Source organism: Cervus canadensis, chromosome 12 (assembly GCF_019320065.1).
Source record: "Cervus canadensis isolate Bull #8, Minnesota chromosome 12, ASM1932006v1, whole genome shotgun sequence".
Classification (NCBI taxonomy): Eukaryota; Metazoa; Chordata; class Mammalia; order Artiodactyla; family Cervidae; genus Cervus; species Cervus canadensis.
Window position 1 is genome coordinate 70,545,175 of NC_057397.1, and position 26,392 is coordinate 70,571,566.

A 26,392-nucleotide genomic window follows, 5' to 3' on the forward strand; every position below is an offset into this window, starting at 1 on the left:
GGAGCTTGTCTCTGAGAACTACTCATAGGCTAGGAGCAGGAATCACTTGAAAGCATGCTATTCAGTTCTTGGCAATTGATGCTGCCTGACTGGCTGAGGCTTTAGCTGAAGCCATCACTGAGAACATCTGTGTGTAGCTTTTACACCCAGCCTGTGCTTCCTCACAGTATGGGGCCTGGATTCCCCGACTGAGTCTCCCAAAGGAGAGAACCAGGCAGAAACTGTAGTACCTTTTCTCACATAGCCTCAAAAGTCTGGCAGCATCCCTTCCATCATATTCTATTCATCAAAAGTATGTACAAGGACTTGCCCATAAGCATGTGGAGGGGGAACTGGACTCGTTTCGATGGGACAGATGTCAAATAATGTTTACACATGTTACAGCCACTTCTCAAGCATCTGGGCATTTGTACCTGCTTATCTGTCTCCTTAATAGGAGCCTCTCGTTCTTTTCTAATTTTATATTTCAAGTTTCACTTGAGCTATCAATTTACTCCATGTGCCTTCTTATCTTGACATTTAAATTCAATCCTTTAGTTAGACTTTTACAATACTCCATTCTTTTAAAGCCCTTGTTACAGTCTGAAAGGAGATGTTTACTTAATGCTTGTCTTCCCAGCCATCAACCTGTAAGTTCCATTAGACCAAGGATTACTCATGGATTAGTCACTGATATGACCCCAAACCCTAGTCAAAAACCTATACATTATGGTTTTTCAGTAAATATTAATCCTTGTTGAATTAACCCACAATGGAAGAGGTTTGCTTGAGTTTTAAAACCCTTATTCTTCAGAGGGACCTAGAATAGGGCCTTTAACCCTTGAGAAATTTTTATTAACTCATTAACCCTAAAGCATGTGTAGTTTTAGAACACAGATAGCCTTATTTTGAAAAAAAAGTTTCAAATGTCACAAAGCATTTTACCTTTTAATTATCTTAATTATAGCAAATGTTAAACTCTTTCAACCTTCAGTGCTATGCTACTCCCCTTAAAAAAAAAAAAAATTACATTTCCAGGAACTATATACCCCTAGGGGCAAAGGATGCTTTCAAGATTCTGAAAGACAGGATTGTCCCTGGAGAAAGCTGTTTTGTGAGAGCCCCCCGTATTGAAAGTGGAATACATGTTTGTTGTTGTTTTTAAATATTATTGCTCTGTTCACTCTATTTCCTGAGGTTATATCATGAGAATCTAACCTCATTAACTCATCTCCGCTACATCAAACTGACTTTATGTTGAGTGCTTCCAAAATTAAAATATAAAAGTGGATTGAAAATATCAAACATCTTTTCTTACCATGTGGCAGAGATGAGAGAGACAGGAGATGCCTCTTCTTTGTCTTCAGAACACTCTGATGTTTTGAAGGAAAACTTAAAACTTTTATTTTTAAAAGATTTTACTTTCAAACATCTAGAGAATCATAATTTCTAGCCTTCTGCTCACACTTTCTCTTTGGAACTGGTAGCATATAGGTTGTTGGGCAGATGCGTGTGTGGGTGTGTGCTAAGTCACTACAGGTGTCCGACTCCTTGTGACCCCATGGACTGCAGCCTGCCAGGCTCCTCTGTCCATGGGATTCTCCAGGCGAGAATACTGTAGTGGGTTGCCATGCCCTCCTCTAGGGGATCTTCCCGACCAAGGGATCAAACCCACATCAAACCCCCTGCACTGGCAGGCAGGTTCTTTACCACTGGTGCCACCTGGGAAGCCTGTTGGGCAGATAGGTGATGCTCAATGTGCTTATAATTTGCTTTTTTAGTATTTTGTTTTTTATAGTGAAATGACGCATCTTCCCACCGATGGGATTCCACTGTGTGAAGCTAGACAGCTGTTTTCTGACCTAGAATGACCATTGTAGATCATCTTTAATCTTAGATAATAAAGATTAGATTTCCCAAAGACTGCTTGGCTTCTGGCAGTGGTTAAACTCGAGTCATTTTAGAACCTTGCTGAGACTTGTATTCCTGAATATCTAGCTACCTGCTCTGAGGTAGCCCTGAGGAAGTTTATTAACCATTCTCAATCTGTTTGCTTACCTGTAAGATGAAGATAATAATACCAACCTCACAAGCTTGTAATGGTTGCATGACCTAATACAGCAAGAGAGATGAGCACACTGCCTGAATTAATAAATGTTAACATGGGTATGTTATTTACACTGGATATCAATGTTTTCCTAACATCAATTTTCAAGTAGTAAAAAACAAGTCCATACTGATGTTTATTTCCAGGTGTGGGGAGAAAGGGTAGACTATGAACAAGCAATGATTAAAAACCTAAAAACTGTGAAGTTCTTTCCCAACAGTATCTTGTTCTGTATTTCCTAGAGCTTACCTAGAGGTGCATGGAGGTTACTTTTCTGTGAATGTGATAAACAAGTGTGCTATTCGTATTTGATGCTCTCAATGTTGAGTTTGAGGACTCTAATTGGGGCCTAATTGTGTGTTTTAGCAGTGGGGAAGGGATGAATACTCAAGTAGTTAACCCACTGAGTAGAAAACAGTAAGACTATTTGTAAGGTTTCAATTGTGGTATCAATTGGGCATTAATATGCAGGTTAGCTATCCTTATTATTCTAATTACCCAAGATCAGAAAATACCATAAACTGTTTTAGGTGTTACTCCTATCTGGTTAAAAGGGAACATAAAGGATGTGTAAAACCAAAGCTCCTGTGTAGTGATTATGATAAATGCAGTGAGAGATTTAAAAGGAATGCTATGTGGTATTGGTGGTAATCATAGAGTGGAGTCAGGGAAGTTTCCTATGAATAAATCTAATTTGAACTAAATTTTTAAATATGAAGAGAAATGTATTTTTGTATTTCATACATAGGAAAATTAAATGCAATGCCCAAAGGCAGAAAAGAATTTAGCTTGCTCCCAAAATGGAAAACAACTAAGTGCCTGGTATGTCAAGAGAAGCTACCATGAAAAGAAGTTAAATGGTTAACAATGACAGCGCATGGACTTTTGGACAGTAGTAATTAGTTTGAATTTTATAATAAGTTGGTGGATAACTGCTAAAGGGCTATAATCAAATGAATGATGTAAGTTGATCTACTTTTAAGAAGACAGCTCATGCTGTGTCACACACATTGGGATCGCTTTATAAACACAATAATAAACAGAAAATAACAAGGGTTGGAGAAGATGTGGAGAAATAGGACCCCTTGTGCATTACTGGCGGCGTCTTGCTGTTCATCCTGCCAACTACGCCAGCTGTCTTGCTGTATCTCACTGTTCACTGAACCCAGGCTAGGCAAGGCCTGAGCGGGGGAGCTGGGAGAGGCTGAAGAAGCCACCGGAACTGCAGACACGTTTATCCCCCTGCGGGCACAGCGGCTGGAGCAGCAGCACACAGGCTGCCTTCCCTCCTCTCCTGGTTGGCCCTGGGGACACGGCGGTAACGCAGCCTCACCACCATAATGCAGCCATGTCGTAGCTCTAGCTTAGACGCAAGGGCTTTTCAGGTGAGGTTTATATATGCTGGGTTCGATCCCTGGGTTGGGAAGATCCTTGGAGAAGGGAAAGGCTACCCACTCCAGTATTCTGGCCTGGAGAATTCCATGGACTGTATAGACCATGGGGTTGCAAACAGACACAACTGATCGACTTTCACTTTAAATATGCTTATAGAACAAAAGTAGTCCTGGCCAAGCAAGTACCTCGTGATGTGCGTGCACAGTGGTATACGTGATCTCAGCTGTTCCATGGTCAATATTTACAAAACATGCAGTGAGAGAGGCTGACCACCACCATCTTGGCTAATTTGCTCTTTCCCTACAGGTGGGAATGTAAAATAATGATTCTGGTGGCTCAGAAGGTAAAAAAATCTGCCTGCAATGCGGGAGACTGGGCTTCCATTCCTGGGTTGGGAAGATGCCTTGGAGAAAGTAATGGCTATCCACTCTAGTATTCTTGCCTGGAGAATTCCATGGACAGAGAAGCCTGGCGGGCTACAGTCCATGGGGTCGCAATGAGGCGGACAGGACTGAATGACTAACACTTTCACTTTCACTGGGGAAAACAGTAGGACACTTCCTCAAAAAATTATACACAGTACTGACATATAATCCAACAATTCCACTTCTAGATATAACCTCTAAGAATGGAAAGCTGAGATTAAAATAGATATTTGTACATCAATGTTTATAGCACTGTTATTTATAATATTCAAAAGATGGAAGCAACCCAAATGTTCATCAGTGAATCAATGGGATAAGCAAAATGTAGTATATATATTCAATACAATAGTATTCAACTTTAAAAATTGCATGTGTAATATTGCATGCTGTAACATGAGAAATGTTGAAAACATCCAAAATGAAATAAACCAGACACAGAAGGGCAAATACTGAATAATACCACTAATACCAGGTAGCTAGAGGAGTCAAATTCATAGACAGAAAGTAGACTCGTGGTTGTCAAGAAATGGGAGGAGAATGCGGAGTTATTATTTAATACATACAGAATTTCAGTTTGTAATTATGAGACAGTGCTGGAGATGGATGGTGGTGACGGATGCATAACAATGTGAATGTACTTAATGTCACCAACTCCTACAGTTGATTAAAATGGTAAATTTTAAATTACATTTATTATAGTTAAACAACAACAACAAAAAAAAACATTTGTCACTAGTTGGGGAAGAGAGAGAATAGTAACCATATGTCCAGCACAGAGGTGGGTTAGGAAATCTTGTAATTTCTCGTGGGTGCCCTGGGCTGAGAAGTGGCAGCAGAATGAAGAATTTCAATTTACTGTATGATTGGAGCTAAGGCATGATGATACATTGAGTGTGAATGATGAGCAGAAGGAGAATTAAGGATGATTCCTGTATTTTTTGTTTAAACAGCAGGGTGATAAGCAGAGTCTGAGCATTAGGCTGAGATCAGTTTTAAAAAGGGCTTCCCAAGTGGCTCAGTGAGAAGGAATTCACTTGCTAATGCAGGAGACAGGAGTCTGATCCCTGGATCAGGAAGATCTCCTGGAGAAGGAAATGGCAACCCATTCTGGTATTCTTGCCTGGGAGGTCCAATGGACAGAGGAGCCTGGCGGGCTACAGTCCATGGGGTCGCAAAGAGTCAGACACAACTTGAGTGTTAAGTTGGTGTGTCATCAATGGATAGGTGGTATTTGAAGGACTAATTTTAGAACAGATGACTGAGGAAACTGTAGATGCAGTTGACCAGAAATACTGACATTTATTGTAGTCTTATTATTGTAGAAAGTGTTGTGAAAAAGTAATGATATAAAAAGAAAGGATAATTCTCTGGCAAAGATGGTTGCAGTGGTTTTTTTTAAACTACAAAACAGGAATGGCCATAAGTGAAATATTCTAGCATGGAAATAAGAATATTAATGGAGCAAATTGGACTGTGCAGGGCTGTTTTGTGGGCTTCTCAGATGGCGGCAGGGTTAAAGAACCTGCCTGCCAGTGCAGGAGACATAAGGGACATGGGTTCAATCCGTGGGTCAGGAAGAAGCCCTGGAAGAGAGCGTGATAACCCACTCCAGTATTCTTGCCTGGAGAGAATCCCATGGACAGAGGAGTCCATAGGGTCCAAAGAGTTGGACACGACTGAAGTGACTTAGCACACACACACACAAGGCTGTTTTGTACTGGCAATTAAATAAACCCTCAGAAGTAGGCATTAGTCTTATACCCATGCAACTTCATGCAACTACAGCTCCTTTCGTGATGTAAAATGGAATGTCTTGTTAGCACAGAAACTACAAAAACTCAGTTACTGTAGATATGTTTTCAGACAGCCTGCCTTCTCATTCTGAAATGCGAATTGGATCTGCTAGGATTTCCTAAGGTGTAGACAGGCCGCTGAGTCCCTTCTGTGGCAGAGAGGCTGCCTTGAACAACAAAGTCAAGCTCGGATGTAGTCAGATCTCTGTTTGAATCCTGACGACTCCTCTCTTGTTTGTGTGTCCTTGGGTATGTTATTTAATCTTTCTGGAGTTTTATTCTCTCATTTATAAAATAGAATGATAATGCTTAACTCACAGAATTGTTCTAACCATAGATAATGCATGTACGTGGCCTGGCATATAGTGGGCGGTAAAAACCTGGCACCAGTTGATATTATCAAGGTCTGTTGAGGCTGGGGCTGAAATTTCAGTGCAACTGAAATATGGATTCCATATAGCAAAGTAACAAGAGATCACATCATGAATGTCTTGAAAGTTATTCTAAGGAGTTGATTCTATAGGATTTCAGTAGCTTCAATAGCGCTTGACAGAAAGGAAAAGCTTGGGAATGGTCACAGCCAGAATATAATATATAGATATTGGTAGATTCTGCTCTCATCTCTTTGAGAGAGTAAGTATATCACATTGGGGAGAATTTTAAGACATTAGTTTCATTTTAAAAATTAGAGTCATTTCTATAAGATCATTGCATCCCTCCATCGATCATTTCTTTTTTTTTTGGATCATTATCTATGAACTGACTAACTGGTATTCATTTGTTGTGTCGTTGTTTAGTCGCTAAGTCATGTCCGACTCTTTTGCAGCCTCATGGACTGTAGCCCATCAGGCTCCTCTGTCCATGGGATTTCCCAGGCAAGAATACTTGGGTGGATTGACATTTCCTTCTCCAGGGGATCTTACCAACCCAGGGATCAAACCCGTGTCTCCTCCATTGGCAGGTGCATTCTTTATCCCTGAACCACCAGAAAGCCCTAACTAAACATTAAATAAGCTATAAAACATACTCAAAATAGAAATACTAAGATGACAAAATTAATGATTTTTGTCTATTTGAAAATATTTTTATTTTTTTTAAATATTTATTCAACACTTTGAAATACAACAATTTTAAGATCCATTTTATTTCTTGTTTTCATTCAAGTATAGGTGACTTAAAATATTATATTAGTTTTAGGTGTATAACATAATGATTTGATATTTTATAGATTATACACCATATAAAATTATTATAAAATATTGACTCTATTCCCTGTGTGGTACATTACATCCTTGCAACTGACTTTATGCATACAGTTTCCACCTCTGAATCTTCTTTGCCAATCTTGCTCCTCCCTATGCTTCTCTCCCCTCTGGCAGCCACTGTTTTGTTCTCTATATATTTGAGTCTATTTCTGTTTTGTTGTATTCATGCATCTGTCTTATTTCTTAGATTCCACATTAGGTAAAAATGTATAGTACTTGTCTTTCTTTGACTTACTTCAATAAGCATAAAATCCATTTATTTCTAATCTTCTTAAAAATCACCATGGCCCAAAAGACACCTCATAAATATCTGTAAATGCAGCAGGAAGAGCTATGTCATTAGCTAATTACAAGTCATTAGGCTTATTCATCAGTTATGCAATGTTTTTTGGTAAAGTTCAGATGGTGAATTCTCATCTTTCCTGCTCTCTATCAGTCATTTCTAAAAACAAATCAGGTGTTGCATTTTCATATTTTTAACAAATGGACTTACAGCCTACTGAAATTAGTCTTTTGGCAGGTTATTTCACAGGTGGAAAAATCTGCTCCTGGATTTTTAAAGTACAAAATTCTGAGACAATTTCAATAGCTAATGTATTTATATCTTTTAGACATGTGATAATAGAAAATTTCCAAACATGCATCTTTAAAATACTCTCTACATGGTGCATCTTTCTTTCAAAAGCTGGTTTTTTTTTTTTTTCACCTGAATTGCTAATACATCACTTTTATCTTAATAGGGGAGACTAAATTTATTTTTTTAATATATAGTAACAAAATAACTACTGAGTTATTGCAACTGAGCCTTGAACAGCACAGGTTTGAACCGTACAGGTCTGCTTACATGTTCGTGTGTGCTAAATGGCTTCAGTCATTTCCGACTCTGCAGCCCCATGGACTGTAGCCCACCAGGCTCCTTTGTCCATGGGATCCTCCAGGTAAGAATACGGGAGTGGGTTTTCATGCCCTCCTCCAGGGGATTTTCCCAACCCAGGGATCAAACCCACATCTCTTACGTTTACCTGCATTAGCAGGCTGGTTCTTTACCTCTAGCACCGCCTGGGAAGCCCCTGCCCTGCATACATGCAAACTTTTCTTTTCAATGTATTTTTAATTGGAGGATAATTGCATTATGGTGTTGATTTCTGCCATACACCAACATGAATCCGCCACATGTGCACTTATGTAGCCTGCCTCTGCAGCCTCCCTCCATCCTCCAAGTCCATCCCGCCCTCTGTGTGGTCACGGGGCACCTAATTTAAGCTTCTTGCCTCATACAGGAAATTTCCCCTGCTGTTTAATATTACATTTGGTAATGTGTATGTTTCAGTGCTGTTCTCTCAATTCATCCCATCCTCTCCTTCCCCCATGTGTCCATAAGTCTCTTCTCTATGTCTGTATCGCCCAAGCTGCCCTGCAAATAGGTTTATCAGTACCATCTTTCTAGATTCCATATATATGCCTTAATATATGATACTTGTCTTTCTCATTCTAACTTAATTCACTCTGTATAATGGGCTCTATGTTCCTCCACCTCATTAGAACTGACTCAAATGTGTTCCTTTTTCTGGTTGAGTAATACTCCATGGTATACATAGACCACACTTCTTCATCCATTCATCCGTCTATGGGCATCTAGGTTGCTTCCATGTCCTAGTTATTGCAGACAGTACTGCAGTGAACATTGGAGGACATGTGCCTTTCTGAATTCTGGTTTTCTCAGCAATCGTAGTGGGAGTGCTGGGCCATATGGTGGTTTTATTCCTAGGTTTTGAGGAGTCTCCATGCTGTCCTCTGTAGTGGTTGTACCGGTTCGCATTCCCACCAACAGTGTAAGATGGTCCCCTTTCTCCACACCTTCTCCGGATTTATTGTTTGTAGACATTTTTGATGATGGACATTCTGACCCATGTGAAATGATACCTCATTGTTATTTTGATTTGCATTTCTCTAATATTCAGTAATGTTGAGCATCTCTTCATGTATTTTTTAGCCTTCTGTATGTCTTCTTTGGAGACATGTCTGTTTAGGTCTTCTGCCCACTTTTCAGTTGGGTTGCTTGTTTTTCTGGTACTGAGCTGCATGAGATGCTTGTATATTTTGAAGGTTAATTCTTTGTCGGTTGTTTCATTTGCTATTTTGTCCTCCCATTCTGAAGGTTGTCTTTTCACCTTGTTTATTGTTTCCTTTACTGTACAAAAGCTTTTAAGTTTAATTAGGTCCCATTTGTTTATTCTTGTTTTTATTTCCAATAATCTAGGAGGTGGGTCATAGAGGATCTTATTGTGATTTATATCAAAGAGTGTTCTGCCTATGTGTTCTTCTAAGAGATTTATCGTTTCCGGTCTTACATATAGGCCTTTAATCCATTTTGAAACTTTTTCAATGTGTGTATTGGAAATTTTGGGGGGAATTTATGGTAATATGAAAAAAAGAAAGCTTACAGATGAACAGCATAGCCTAGAAATACCAAAATTAAAAGGTATGCCATGACTATACAAAATATAGTGAAATATATACATAAGATACAATATATGTATTATTCAACAGTGTATGTGGTCAGGAAATCTTCTGGTCATGTGCTCAGTCACTCAGTTGTGTCTGTCCTACTCTTTATGACCCTATGGCCTCCACTTGGCTCCTCTGTCCATGGGGTTTCCCAAGCAAGAATAATGGAGTGGGTTGCCATTTCCTTCTCCAGGGGATCTTCCTGACCCAGGGATGGAACCCATGTCTCCCGTGTCTCCTGTGTTGGCAGGCAGATTCTTTACCACTTAATCACTGACCTCATGATAATAGGCTATTAGTAGTTACACTGTGGGGTTGTTAAAAGTTATAACAAAGAGTAACTAAAGAGTCTCTTGATGAGGGTGAAGGAGGACAGTGAAACAGCCAGCTTAAAACTAAGTATTAAAAAAACTGAGATTACGGCCTGTGGCCCCATTACTGTATTTCAAATAGAAGGGGGAAAGTTGGAAGTAGTGATGGATTTCCTCCTCTTGGGCTCCAAAATCATTTCGGGCAGTGACTGTAGCCTTGAAATCAGAAGACAGTTACTTCTTGGCAGGGAAGTGATGGCAAACCTAGACACTTTTGAAAAGCAGAGACATGACTGCCATCAAAGATCTGTATAATCATCCCAGTGGTCGCATACAGTTGTGAGAGCTGGACCGTAGAGAAGGCAGAACACCAAAGAATTGATGCCTTCAAACCGTGGTGCTGGAGAAGACTCCCAAAAGTCCCTTGGACAGCAAGGAGATCAAAGCAGTCAATCTTAAGGGAGATCAGCTCTGAATATTCACTGGAAGGACTGATGCTGAAGATGAAGCTCCGATATTTTGGAGACCCTGAAGCTGGGAAAGATTGAGGGCAGAAGGAGAAGAGGGCGTCAGAGGATGAGATGGCTGGATGGCATCACAGATGCAGTGGACATGAACTTGGGCAAACTCCGTGAGATGGTGAGGGACAGGGAGGCCTGGCGTGCTGTATTCCATGGGGTCGCAAAGAGTCAGACATGACTGTGGGGCTGAGCAACAACCACAAAAGTTAAACACATATTTTTGAGGACGGTGGGGGCCAGCACCCTTAACTCCCACATTGTTCAGGAGTCAACTGTATTTGCAACTACTTGTCTTTACAAAAAAAAAGACAGTATATACTTTGTCTTTTTGTAAAAGAAATGCAAACTTTATTTAAGAGTGACAACTTTTTATGTACTTTGTAAAGCAGGAAATGGGCTTCCCAGGTGGCATGGTGGCAAAGAATAGGTCTGCCAATGCAGGAAGACACAAGAGACCTGGATTCAACCCCTGGGTTAGGAAGATCTGCTGGAGTAGGAAATGACAACCACACCAGTGTGGTTGCCTGGAAAATTCCATGGAAAGAGGAGCCTGCAGGCTACAGTCCATGGAGTTGCAAAGAGTCATACATGACTGAACGTACACACACATAGGCAGGAAACACCTACATGATGACAAAATATTTTCTTGGTCATTTCACATCTCAAAATATTATACAATTTCTACTTTTTAAAATGATAATCTGTGAATCCATTTAAATATAGCTGCCTGTTATTTTTATTTATTTTAATGTTCTGGCATCAAGCTAACTCCTGAAGGTAACGCTCTAAGCCCCTTGTACTGTGGAACCCTCTAATAATTTATATTAACTATATCATGCACAAATATACTTAAAATTTTGTATCTCATACATTCTTAGATATCCATAGGACATTTTAAAAAAACTGGCAAAAGATAAACATTACAAAATTTGAAAAAGTAGAATTCTCTTTTTTGTGATTCAGTTATGTATATACACATATATTATTTTTGAAATTATTTTTGTTTGTAGGTTATTAAAAGATATTGACTATATCTGTGCTACAGAGTAAATCTCTGTTGCTTGTTGCGTATCTATTTTTGTAAATTAGAAATCTAGCATTCTATTTCTAATAAGTCAAACAAGTAGAATCAAAATGTCATATTTTTTTAGTTAGGCTAATATTAATGTTTTCTAAAATATATATTATGTATAATATTTATATATGTGTATACAAAAACTTCCTACTACTCTGTATAAGACTTGAAAAAGAACATAAAAAAAACAATAAAGGAAGAAATTGGAAAACACAAGCTAAATGAAATGGGAGCACTGAATATGAAATAGAAAAAGTGAAGCAAATTAGATAGAAGTAAAAGATCCCCTTATAGTCCAGTTGTTTTTAAACATTTTAAACATGGCTGTTCATTAGAAACATATCTGGAGCTCTGGCCAAAAAAAATAAATAAAAAGCAATACCTGGGCATTTGTAGTTTTAAAAAAATTCCAAGATAATTCTGATATGCATCTGGATTTTAAAAAGTGATTACAGGTTTTATATTATATGGTAGTTTTGATGGTACAGAATTCTATTATTTTTCTGTTGACCAATCATGATACAAAGGTATTAAGTGAGTAATAGTTCAGTTCAGTTCAGTCGCTCAGTTGTGTCCGACTCTTTGTGACCCCATGAACTGCAGCACGCCAGGCCTCCCTGTCCATCACCAACTCCCAGAGTTTACCCAAACCCATGTCCATCGAGTCGATGATGCCATCCAACCATCTCATCCTCTGTCGTCCCCTTCTCCTCCTGCCCTCAATCTTTCCCAGCATCAGGGTCTTTTCCAATGAGTCAGCTCTTCTCATCAGGTGGCCAAAGTATTGGAGTTTCAGCTTCAACATCAGTCCCTCCAGTGAACACCAGGACTAATCTCCTTTAGGATGGACTGGTTGGATCTCCTTGCAGTCCAAGGGACTCTCAAGAGTCTTCTCCAACACCACAGTTCAAAAGCATCCATTCTTTGGTGCTCAGCTTTCTTTATAGTCCAACTCTCAGATCCATACATGACCACTGGAAAAACCATAGCCTTGATTAGACGGACCTTTATTGACAAAGTAACGTCTCTGCTTTTTAATATGCTATCTAGGTTGGTCATAGCTTTCCTTCCAAGGAGTAAGTGTCTTTTAATTTCATGGCTGCAATCACCCTCTGCAGTGATTTTTGGAGCCCAGAAAAATAAAGTCAGCCACTGTTTCCACTGTTTCCCCATCTATTTGCCATGAAATGATGGGACCGGATGCGATGATCTTAGTTTTCTGAATGTTGAGCTTGAAGCCAACTTTTTCACTCTCCTCTTTCACTTTCATCAAAAGGCCCTTTAGTTCTTCTTCACTTTCTGCCATAAGGATGGTGTCATCTGCGTATCTGAGGTTATTGATATTTCTCCCGACAATCTTGATTCCAGCTTGTGCCTCTTCCAGCCCAGCGTTTCTCATGATGTACTCTGCATATAAGTTAAATAAGCAGGGTGACAATATACAGTCTTGATGTACTCCTTTCCCTGTTTGGAACCAGTCTGTTGTTCCATGCCCAGTTCTAACTGTTGCTTCCTGACCTGCATACAGGTTTCTCAAGAGGCAGGTCAGGTGGTCTTGTATTCCCATCTCTTTCAGAATGTTCCACAGTAATAGTTACATAATCACAATAGTAAAAGTTGTTTATCAGTTTTTACGTCAATAGCCAGACAAAAAATAAAAGATTACAATTGCAAAACGTAATGGGAACATGATTAGACTAACCATGTAAAATAATTACCTACAATTTGGGGGGTGAAGCAGAGTCATGTGGTAAGTGGAAGTGCATACACACACATGTTTTCATCTGCTCAGCCAGTTTGTCTTTTGGTTGGTGAACATGCATCTATTTACATTTAAGGTTATTATCAATAAGTATGACTATTTCCTTAATTGTTTTGAGTTTATTTTCTTTTTCTTTTCCTTCTCTTGTTTCCTACCTAGAGAATATCCTTTAGCATTTGTTGTAAATTTGATTTGGTGTTGTTGAATTCTCTTAACTTTTGCTTGTCTGGAAAGCTTTTGCTTTCTCCATCAAATCTAAAGAGAGACTTGCTGGGTAGACTATTCTTGGTTGTAGGTTCTTCCCTTTCATCTCTTTAAATATGCCATTCCATTTCCTTCTGGCTTGTAGAGTTTCTGTTGAGAAATCAGCTGATAGCCTGATGGGAGTTCCCTTGTATGTTATTTGTCATTTTCTCCCTTATTACTTTTAATATTTATCTCTGTCTTATTTAAGCTTCCTGATTGGGGGGGATGGTAGTGGGAAAAGCTGGGTCTTGCTCTGGTGGGCAGGACCTTGTCAGTAAGTAAAGTGTTAGTCACTCAGTTGTGCCTGACTCTTTGCAACCCCATGGACTGCAGCCCACCGGGCTCCTTTGTCTATGGGATTTTCCAGGCAAGGATTCTGGAGTGGTTTGCCATTTCCTTCTCCAGGGGATCTTCCCCACACAGAGATCAAACCCAGGTCTCCTGCACTGCAAGCAGATTCTTTACTGACTGAGCTACCAGGGAAGTCAAGCTTCAGTCCAATTATCTGCTGACGGGTGGGGTTGCACTCCGTCTCTGGTAGTTTTTTGGCCTGAGGTGACCCAACCCTCCAAGAGGTTTTCTTTACCAATGGGGCTGATTTCTGCCTCATTAACTTACCCTAAGAATTTTCAGTTTGACCTATTCTGAATGATTATCCCCACAAAACTTTTTGATTAATATGTTTAGTTGCTTTGGTCATATCTGACTCTTTGCAATCCTATGGACTGTAGCCTGCCAGGGTCCTCAGTTTGTGGGATTTTCCAGGCAAGAATACTGGAGTGGATTGCCATGCCCTCCTCCAGGGGATCTTCTCATCCCTGAGGTCAAATCTGCATCTCTTGAGTCAGTCTCCTGCATTGCAGGCAAATTCTTTACCACTGAGCCACCAGGGAAGCATTTTTGGGCTAATAAGTAGCTATAATTCATATTTAAATCCACGTTGCAGACTAGAAAATTCAGGTTCTATATTCTACCATTCTTTATACTCAGTAAATATATGAAATATAAGTGGAAATGTCCTCAAATTTAAATAATTTTACTGATGGTAGCAAAAGATAAGGGATGATCAGATTTTATTGCTTATTTTGGTTAATAACAGAATTAACAAATACGTTTAGAAGTCTCATATTGGAAATGGAAACTAACTTGACAATATTAATAACTGTCCTATTAAAAGTGCACCCTTTCAGTTGCATTTTATTAAGAAACTCTGTTAATTATATCAGAATAGTTTAAATATTTTATTATTAAAAATGTTAAGTTTAACATGAAGCCAGTAACTTTTAAACTGTATTATTTCCCCATATAATTAAATATATATATATATAAGTGGAAGTGTTATTATAAAAATATATTTATCACCCTTTTCCATGTTCTTCCATACTAAATACTATAACTGAGATTGTTTAATCACTGGGTATGTGAAACTTGCATTTGACCATGCCAAACATTAGCTGAAATGAAAACTATACCTGATATAACTGTCACAACTAGGAATATGGACTGGCAAAGTGAGTTTTCAGGTTAAATAAAACTCTAAATCTACCTCCCATTGCTTCCTCTCCACTAATGTCTGTAATATCTAAAATACATCCTTTCATGCCCTAATAAATTTATTAATCATTTAATTTTTTTCAGAGAGGAAGGTTAGCTTATCTGTGCATCATTTTAATGTGTTGTCCCTGCGTGTTGAGGCCTGTCAGTGAGGAGGTTTTAATATGGCTATTGCCTTTGTGACTCATTTGAGTAACTGAGCAGCAATATCTTAGTTTTATATGGGAGCATTGATAAACACCTTCATGGATCATTACTTTGTCGTGACAGGGGCTTGCATAAATCAGTGAAGCTATGTGCCATGCCATGCAGGGTCACCCAAGACGGACAGGTCATACTGAAGAGTTAGATAAAATGTGATTCTCTGAAAAGGAAATACTCTAGTATTCTTGCCTGGAGAACCCCACAGACAGTTGTTGTTGTTGTTTGGTCTCCAAGTCATGTCTGAATCCTTTTAAACCCTGGACTCCAGCATGCCAGGCCTCCGTGTCCCTCCCTGTCTCTCAGAGTTTGCCCAAGTTCATGTCCATTGAATCGGTGATGCCCACGGACAGTATGAAAAGGCAAAAAGATACAATGCCAGAAGATGAACTCTCCAGCTTGAAAGGTGTCCAATATGCTACTGGGGAAGAGCAGAAGGCGATTACTAATAGCTCCGCTAAGATGAAGTGGCTGGGCCAAAGCGGAAATGACACTCAGTAGCGGATGTGTTTGGTGGTGAAAATAGTCTGATGATGTAAAGAAATATAGTGCATAAGAACCTGGAATGTTAGTTCCACAAATCTAGGTATAGTGGGCATGGTCAAGCAGGAAATGTCAAGATTGTACATTGACATCTTTGGGCTCAGTGAACTGAAATGGATGGGAACGGGCGAATTTAATTCAGCTGAGCATTGTGTCTATTACTGAGGGCAAGAATCCCTTAGAAGAAATGGAGTAGCCCTTGTAGTCAACTAGAGTCCGAAATGCAGTACTTGGGTGCAATCTCAAAAAGGACAGAATGATCTTGGTTCATTTCTAAGGCAAACAATTCAACATCCAAATCTGTGCTTACCCACGGATATAGAAGAAGCCAAATTTGACCAGCTCTGTGAAGGCCTACAACACCTACTAGAACTAACACCAAAAAAAGATGTCCATATTATCATCTGGTATAGGAAGGCAAAAGTAGGAAGTCAAGAGATAGCTGGTATAACAGGCAAGTTTGGCCTTGAAGTACAAAATGAAGCTGGGCAAAGGCTAACAATTTTGTCAAGTGGACATGCTGGTCATTGGAAACACCCTTTTGCAACAACAGAAAATATGACTCTACACATGAACATCATTAGACAATCAATATAGAAATCAGATTGATTATGTTACTTATAACCAAAGATGGAGAAGCTCTATACAGTCAGCAAAAACAAGACCTGGAGATCATCAGCTCCTTATTGCAAAACTCAGGCTTAAATTGAAGAAAATGGGGAAAACCACTAGACCATTCAGGTATGACCTAAAATAAATCCCTTATGATTATACATTGGAGGTGACAAATAGATTCAAGGCATTAGATCTAGTAGACAGAATGCCTGGACTATGGATGGAGGTTTAACATTGTACAGAAGGCAGACCTAAACCATGCCAAAGCAAAGCAAATGCAAGAAGGCAAAGTGGTTGTCTGAGGAGACTTTAAAAATAGCCGAGGGAAGAAGAGAAGGGAAAAGCAAGGGGAAAAGAGAAAGATTAAACTCAACTGAATGCAGAGTTCCAGAGAATAGCAAGGAGAGATAAGAAGGCCTTCTTAAATGAACAATGCAAGTAAATAGAGGAAAGCAATAGAAGGGAAAGACTGAGAATCTTTAGGAAAATTGGAGTATCAAGGGAACATTTCATGCAAGGATGGGCATGACAAAGGACAGGCATAGTAAGGACTAACAGAAGCAGAAGAAGTTAAAATGAAGCGGCAAGAATACACAGAAGAACTATACAAAAACAGTCTTAACAACCTGGATAACCACGTTGGTATGGTCACTCACCTAGAGTCAGGCATCCTGGAGTGTGAAGTCAAGTGGGCCTTAGGAAGCATTGCTATGGACAAAGCTAATGGAGGTGACAGATTACAGCTGAGCTATTTAAAATCCTAAAAGTTGATGCTGTAAAAGTGTTGCACTCTGTATGTCAGGAAATTTGGAAAACTCAGCAGTAGCCACAGGACTGGAAAGGTCAGTTTTCATTTCAATCCCAAAGAAAGGCAATGTGAAAAATGTTCAAACTGCCCTAAAGTTGTGCTCAGATCCCATGTTAGCAAGATTATGCTCAAAATCCTTTGGCTAGGCTTCAGCAGTACATGAATCTAGAACTTCCAGATACAAAATATGGGTTTAGAAAGACAGGGGAACCAGAGATCAAATTGCCAACATTTGTTGGATTACAGAGAAAGCAAGTGAATTCCAGAAAACCATTTATTTCTGCTTCATTGCCTACACTAAAGTCTTTTTACTGTGTGGATCACAACAAACTTTGAAAAACTCTCAGAGATGGATATATAAGACCACCTTACCTGTCTCCTGAAAAACCTATTTGTGGGTCAAGAAGGAACAGTTAGAACAAAACATGAAACAACAGACTGGTTCCAAATTGGGAAAGGAGTACATACAAGTATATACAAGGCTGTGTATTGTCACCCTGCTTATTTAACTTATATGCAGAGTACAGCATGTGAATTGCCAGGCTGGATGAATCATAAACTGGAATCAAAATTGCTGGCAGAAATATAACCAACCTCAGATATGCTGATGGTAGCACTTTAATGGCAGAAAGCGAAGAGGAACTAAAGAGCCTTTTGATGAGGGTTAAAAGAGGAGAGAGAGTGAAAAAAAAAAAAAACTGGCTTAAAGCTTAACATTTAAAAAAACTTAAGATTCTGGCATCTGGTTCCATCACTTCAAGGCATATAGAAGGGGAGAAAGTGGAAGCAGTGACAGATTTATTTTTCTTGGGCTCCAAAATCACTGCAGATGGTGATTACAGCCATTAAATTAAAGGACACTTACTCTGTGCAAAGAAAGCTATGACAAAATTAGACAGCATATTAAAAGTCAAAGATACCACTTTGCCAACAAAGGTCTGTATAATCAAAGCTATGGTTTTAACATTTGGTGATGGTTGGATAGCATCACTGACTCAGTGGACACGAGATTGAGGAAACTCCAGGAGATAGTGAAGGACAGGGAAGCCTGGGGTGCTGCAGTCCATAGAGTCACAAAGATCTGACACGACTCAGTGACTGAACTGTATGTCTGAATGTGCGAGCTCGACTATCAAAAAGGCTTCCCACCAAAGAACTAATGCTTTGGAATTGTGGTGGTGGAGAGGACTCTTGAGTGTTCTTTGGACTGCAGAGATCAAACCAGTGAGTTCTACGGGAAATCAACCCTGAATATTCATTGGAAGGACTGATGCTGAAGCTGAAGCTCCAATACTTTGGCCACCTGATGCAGAGAGCTGACTGATTGGAAAAGAGTCTGAAGGTGAGAAAGATTGAAGGCAAAAGGAGAAGGGGGCACAGAGGATGAGATGGTTAGATAGCATCACCATCTCAATGGACATGAATTTGAGCAAAGTCCAGGAGATGGTAGAGGACAGAGGAGGCTGGCATGCTGTGGTCTATGGGGTCACAAAAATTCAAATGTGACTTCAGACAACAATAACAAAACTTATTAGTCTCAACAGCTGGATCGAGATTTATTTCTCTAGATTTTATTACTGGCCTGAGAGATGAAATAAGGGTATATATTCTAGAAGTGCTCTCTTACATTTTCCATTAGGCATAAGAACTATTCATGTCTCCTTTATGTTGTTATTACTACTTAAAGCCATATTTCAGGGTACCACCTTGCTATATGGATATGCATAGCTGAATCAACTAATATAGATTTTCACTATACAGTTACACTATATATTAGTGACAAAGACATTCTTTCCCAAAGAGTTTACTGAAACATTGAGTGCCTGCTCCTCCTTCTTTATATCACACTCTAGTAATGGCAAAATCTATTGGCACAGAACTTAATATTAAAGGTTTGGCCTTTTATTGCCTGATATATCTTCTTGCTCTGCAAAAAAAAACAGACTCCTGGTTGTACCTCCATTTAGATAATCACTAAGTGAGGAAATTGGTTTTGTCTCCAAGACAGCAAGGTATTTGAATATATTAGTAATACAGAGAGAATGTAATTCAAGCTTAAATTGTGTTGAACCAGTTGAATTTCTGTAGTTGGTTGTTCTGGGTGTAATGAGATAGGCTGAATCCCAGACAGTAAAAGGAGTCAAGTTTTCCCTCAGAGAAACCTTTGTCTCAACACTTTTTCTATGCTCTCGAATACACATGCCAATCCCTTGAGCAAAATAAAAAAGAAACCGATGGCCGTGTTTTATATCTGCCCTTTTGTTTGGGACTTGGGGACTAATCAAGCAGTATATGATTCTGTATTCTCTGTAGTTTCCCTTTCCTCACAATTCTGACTACTTACATCTCACTTCCATTTTCAGTCTTGCTCATTCCAGGGACAGATCTAAATTTCATTAGGAAAAAGTTCAAGAGCTCAGACAAGTCAGTAACCATAAAATAATGATATGACTTACTGAACAAACATTATGCTAGTGACTTTATACATTCTCAACCCTCACATCGACCATACAAGTTCACTATCATTTCCCCCAAATGCACACCCCTGAAGAAAATTTTCCTCGATTATCCAGTATGTGCATTTGAAAACATTGAAAAAGGCATCAAGGCACAAACAATTATAGATCAAATTTATTTTCAATCAACCAGGAGAAGCAATATGTTTTTTAATATTGAAAATAGGAATATATTTAAAATAACAATGTATGAGGATGGAGGTCTATGGTATAGACTTGGTAGCATAAGGCATACCTTCAAGTTTTACTTTGTAGATTTAGTTTTTCTTAATCAAATAAGAGATTATAATTTAGTAGAAAGCAAAAAAGAGTTATGAATGAAGGTTGTTTCCTGCATCACTTCTTTTTGTATCCCAATTTCCCATTCACTATTACAGAATGACGAAGTGCTAAGCCACCTAGCTTGCTCTATTTGTACAATAAGCATGTTTTATTCTATAAGGGGGAAATAAGTTTACTTATCCCAGAGACTCCTATGCTTATATGATGATTTCAAGTCAGTGTTTATTCCTGATCTTCACTATTTGAACCTGATCTTAATTCATTGGTAACAAGTATCAGTGTTTACAAAGCACTGTAAATTTTGACCAGAGAGGTTTCCTTCCCTTGATGCTGAGTGTACAGTTCAGCTTTTATTTGGCTAGTTTTGCATCACCATGTTGACCAAATTATTCTTATCCAGAGAACATTAGCTTCTTACTGTTTAGGACTATTTTGTACAGACCTTTTCCCTATCATACCAAAAATGATCAGACTCTCAGACTGCTGTGGTTTCAACAGCTTAATTGAAATAATATAAAGCAAAAGTGAACTCAAGAGAAGTTACCCCTTGGTGATTTAAAAAAAAAATTAAGCAGGTACTTCTTTTCATCTATATTTTCCACATTGAATACTGTATATGTATATAAGCATACAAGATAAAATTTATACTTGAAAGCATTGTAGATTTAGTCACTTGCTTTTTAACTTGACCTGGAGTAAGGCTGTCTACAGCGTTTTACTTCAATAAGGAATATTATTGAGGGCTTGTTGGTTTCATACTTTAATATGATACCAAATATAGTCATGCTTGATTTTCCACTCTTTTGTGGGGAGATGCATTGCAAATTTCAATTGAGAATTACTCCTGGTCAGCTGTTGATGTCAGAGAAAATTTCTTGACTAACATACAACAATGATATTAAAAATGATCAGGTCAACTCAAAGCAACCCATTATCTTATTGACATTGGTTTGTTAGTCAGGATCATAAAATGGTAGAGCTAGCCTTTCTGATATTTTACAATTAAAAACATTTATTCACATCTCATTCATTTGGAAAAAAAGCCTTTTGTGATGAATGATATGATATAAAACTTGGAGAAATATAACCATTCATTTTTTTATGTGATTCTAACTCATTTGTTTGAAAGGCTAAGTCATAAATCAAATATGCATATTTTAGAACATGCTGTTTTTCACTGTGCACTTAAATTTATACATTTTATAGTTTCTCTATTTATATATAAATCATAGGGCTTATTAACAATTTTCTTCTTGCAATTCTCATAAACATGATTGCCAGTAGCTTAGCACCCATGTGTAACCTAGCAACGTCAGCTCTATAGCGAATAAGGAATGGATGCAAACAAAATGTTTTGGGGAAATAAAGAGTTCAATTTCAGAATATTTGTGCATGTGTACTGTTAAAAAGCACGATGGAATCTTCTAATTTGGGTGAAATTGAATGGCAATCATATTGAATTTCCTAGCAAATAATATCTTGCCAGTTAAATCTTTCTCCTTCATTCAGGGGGAAAAAGGTCTGTTTCATACTGCATTATTCCAGTTGACTAGGATACTAAATATGTGTCTTCCCTGGCAGCCTATTCACTATAGGTTAGATGAGAAGAGTGTCTTCACATGTTTTCACTATGTGGTAGATGAATCTACTAGATGGATTTTCAACAATGAACCTTCCTGACAGTGATGCATTTGGTAATTTCTTAAATAGTTTTAGAATAAATGTTTTATCTTATTTTCAAGGGGTTGTGCTGTATTTTTCGGGGATTGATTTCTTGGACATACCACAAAAGATTTTACCTTATATTTTACATGTTAAGACTTTGATGTATTTAATATCGAGTTCTTTTGGTGAAATTTAACTTCTATAATTACTGTTTATGTTCAGTGAGAAAATAAGAGTTTTTGTGTTTTAAGGTCATAAATTCCATAAGGTCATAATGAAATTGTCTCAGGTATCAGGGGAAAGCTGCAATTTCATAGGATTATTATTTGTATGATGAGTAGGCTCAGGTATGAGGGGAAACACATACTGGTGAATATCTTCCATTCAATAGAGAAACTTTTATTCTGTTTCAAAGTCAGAATTACTTGGCCTTTCTGCATTTGACAGATAGTTCACTGCGCTTTAAGAAATCTTAGAGCTCTACGGAAAATTGAAATAAGAGACAATGGGATAAGATATGGGCTGGGCATATAATTGTGCATTTAAAATGAACGCATGGAATTGTAAGACTAGAAACCATCTGCTCCGTGGTAGAGATTCTCCCCAACTCCCTCAAATAACCCAAGTTTTGGTTATTTAAAACAAATCTAACCTGAAATGACTCTGATTTTTGGCTGTAATTATGACCAGGCTCAACACCAACATCTTCCTCTCACTATCCCCCTAAATCTCTCTTCCCTAGAACTGAACAGAGTTGGAATAAGGAAATCCTTAAGGAGAGAGCCAGATACTCTTAACAAAATAGTCTGATTCCATCTGTATATGAAAAGCTTGGTCACTTGCTTGATTTGGTTTGAGGTGAACCACGGTAAATAAGTGAAAGGAGATCCCTTACATGAGTAGCAGTCCTCTGTTCTTGAAGATATCTAGTTACATTTGGCTAGACCAGTTGCATAGAATTCACACCCTGAATGTCATTATAGAATAACTGGTCACATGTGATGATGCTTATGGGAGCTGTGGTCAGTGCTCTGATTGGTCAGGAAACTGACACTTTAGATGTGGCACATGTACGTTAACTTCCCCTTCCTGCATAGACGTCTCAGTGGGGTCATACTGTTGAAAAAAATATCTTCATTTTGGGAACTTGAGTTCCTCGAGGGCAGAAATGATCTTATCTGTGATTTTATCCAGTATCTACTGTAGTACCTTATACTGTCTAAGCTTGTGACAAATGATTAATCTTTTTCTTTACAATTAGAGTTTGTGGATCTGTTAGATCTGTAACAAGCCCTGAAATTATGAAAAAGTGCCTAAAGCTAATAAAGACAAAGCAGTTAAATAAGATATGCCCTTAAAGAGGAAATGAAGTTTAAAGTCACCTGTAGACATAAACAGATCACCATACAAATCCTGTAAAATGGTGAAGTTGATCTGAAGGTTACTGTGCTTGTTATTGCAGGTTTGGTTACAGAAGTACGGCTACCTTCCACCGAGTGACCCGAGGATGTCGGTGCTGCGCTCTGCAGAGACCATGCAGTCCGCCTTAGCCGCCATGCAGCAGTTCTACGGCATCAACATGACAGGAAAAGTGGATCGAAACACAATTGAGTAAGTAAAGGGCACCTGCATTCATTCTGTCTCAGTTCTTGAGCCAAACTAAGTAGTCTGAAGAACTCTTAAGTGAACTTCACCAGCCACCAATGGAATGATTTGTCTCGTGTGCATTTCTTTGGAACTTAAGTTGACCCAAAGAATCTATTAAGCTCTACTTTAACTCTGAACTCCCTTGAGATTTCATTAACAAACAAACAAACACAAAATTAAGCTTACTTACCTGGAGTTTAGCAATACATTTTCCAAATAGGAAAGAAAATACCAACAGTGGGAGTCCAAACAGATGTACAGTGGAAGCCACTACAAGAATGGTGATGCGTGATGCGCCGGTGCTGGCTCCTGCCGCCGGAGGAAGCGGAGCGTGCACGTCTCTTTCCCTAAAGGACGTCATCACAGTAGCCTGAAATCGACCAAGGTCGAAATATTGAAACCAAGGAAAATGAGAAACAGCAAATGAGAGCTCTGTTTTCGATGGGGAGAGAGTCAGAGAGCCCGCCAATAGTTTACTAGCTTTCTGTTAGTGACAGTTCTCACACTGGTGAAATCAAGGGAAGAGTTTTCACTGAAGTCTGTGCTTTCAATCTTTTAGTAACAAAGGGCTTATTTCTACTCTTTAATAATATTTGCTGTTTTATTTATTGTTTTAGCAATCATTTGTTCATTTATTTATTCAATCAGTTACTCTTTCCTGGGCACTTTATCTGTGAAAGAGGCATGTGGAGACTCAAAAAACCTAGTCTCTTCTTCAAAGGAACTTAATTGCAGCAATTACTCTCTCTTAAAATCTACCCTTATAGCCCGTTCCCACCACTTGTTAAGAAAATACAGTGTGAAAGGGCCAACAACACAGATATTTCATAGTAGATCTAGTAATCCACATGTGTTTTAGCAAGTCATTCACAGAATCCAATTTGAAAAGATAAACCAGGTCAAAATGCCACTGTGATTTTTTTGGGGGGGCGGGAGGGGGTCAACCACACAACTCAGTATGGACTATGACAGTCATCATGAGATATGCAAGGGGGATCAGTGGCAGTGGTGGAAGGAAAAGCTTCTGGAAGATACAAGTCAACGTTTGCCACAAGTAATTTCTATGGAGATTCACAGTTGAATAATTCCTGAACAAGACGACATCAAGAATAATGTAGTAGATATTCTGGTTTCTGAAACCAATAAACACCTGAACGTATAGAGAATGAACAAATCTTGAATAAGGATTATACTGCTGATGAGCTTATAAATTCTAACTTGCACAGTCATATCAGTCAACAGACTCAATACAGATATTCTTGGATTTTATAAAACGATGATTTTGGAGAAATAATTGATACCACTATCTCAGTAAAAACATCCCCAAAATAAATAAGATGTTAGTTTTGGCAGAGGAAAAGTTAAATGAAGAAGCATGAAAATAAGACAAGTAATCATCTTGGTAAGTCTGGTTTCATGTAGACTGGTGACTCATTTTAATGACAGTTCAGCAGATCATATCTTAAGGATATTTCTATGCTAAAAACCAATACTTATTAAGGACATACTGTTCTGTATTTATAACTGTTTCAACCGAGGAGTAGTTGTGATAAAAACACAAAAGTATAAAATATTGTATCTGGCTGTCTTAAAAGAAATCAGAGCAAAACAGATACAGCTTTTATCATATAGCAAACACAACTGATTTTATACTTGATTCTTTATTGAATCTTTATTATCTCTGCTCCATGTTATGTTCTGAGTGAAAGATACAAATTAAAGAAATATAGAAAATTGCCTGAGTAGTACAGTACATCTTGTAGCAAAACATTATGATCAGTGTTATAACACAAAGAAGAATGTGCCTTAGTTACCAAGGTCCTTTTCAGTGGGAGAGGAAAAGAAAACCTAATAATGAGTATAAAGATTTTCCAAAGATTCCATTTTTTTCAGAGGATAAAATGAGGAAAAGCAGAGACAATGAGACAGAAGTTAACCAAAGGATTAACATTTGAAAATCAACTTCGGTTAAAAAAATCCGGTAGACAAGTTTGTGGATATTTGGTTGTTTTTTTTTTTCAGTGGGGGAAAAAATGAATTATGTGCATATGGGCAAGGTATAAAAATCATTATTTAAAAATTGAGAGTAAAATAATATAGTAATTGTGGAAACACTGATAAACAAAAGGAATAAAGTGTTATTTTGCATTCTGTGATTTTTTTCATGATATTCTGTATTCACCAAAATGTTTGCCTTGTTGTTATTAATAATTGTCAATAACAATATGATGCTGTAGTTTATTGACAGTTATGTCTGAACATATTTTTCATTGATGTTAAAGTCAATAAAAATTTAGTTTTTCTATTAGAAATAAAAGGAACTTCAAGTCAACTGTATAGCTAGACATAGTCACAAATTATTTTGCCACAAGTACACTGTAAGTTCCGTAACACTGTTTCTAGATAGCAAAGGAGGAGATGATTCATTCTTTCCGTGCAGGGAAGAGTTATTTGTGTCCATTGAGTCCTTGATACTCAAAATACTTCAGCATTTATAATGATCAATATATATCAACCCTACACAATAGGGAAGATAAGAATATATTTCTCTCTCTACTTTTTTAAAACTGAAAGTCAAATTCTAAGTGAAGTCCAAATTAGTTTCAGAGTCCAGAATTTTTGATATTTACTTGGGGAACTTCCCACTATCCCATGCTGTGTACCTTTGAGAAATGAAATGTTTTTCTTAAATACATAAAATGTCTGGGCTCAGGTATACATAATTAATTCTTACATATTAAGTTAATTTAATATATGATTTTAAAATTGTATTTTGCTTCTAATACTTATACTTATGGTATAAGTATGATGTTAGTCATACTATTTCTGTTTCATCAAAATAAGAAAACAAATAACAAATGATTAAAGATTAAACAGTTTGCAAGCAGTTTGATAAAAATAAATACATTACCTCCCCTACCATTTGGAAAGAGATACTTAAATATTAACTTTGATTTGCATCTGTGAAAACAGAATGAAGCATTAATATAATGCATTCTTTGAAAATAAGAAACCTGTTATCAATATTGGGAATAGAATTTTGAAATAGAATTTCTATTTCTACCAAAATAGAATTTTGGTACTGCTGCCCTATTATCATTGTAATTCTCTCTTAATAGTATACTACCAAATTTTCATTTTAGTCATAACATACCTGTTATCCAAAATAAATAT

At 37.9% G+C, this 26,392-nt stretch overlaps 1 protein-coding gene across 1 annotated transcript in view; it reads left to right on the forward strand.

The window, feature by feature from the left end:
• The window catches only part of MMP16 (matrix metallopeptidase 16), a 379,265-nt gene that overhangs the window by 170,286 nt on the left and 182,587 nt on the right, over nucleotides 1-26,392 (forward strand). Inside the window, exon 2 of the mRNA XM_043483344.1 lies at nucleotides 23,034-23,182. Coding sequence (XP_043339279.1) covers nucleotides 23,034-23,182 — 149 coding nt within the window. The remainder of the gene's footprint in view (nucleotides 1-23,033; nucleotides 23,183-26,392) is intronic.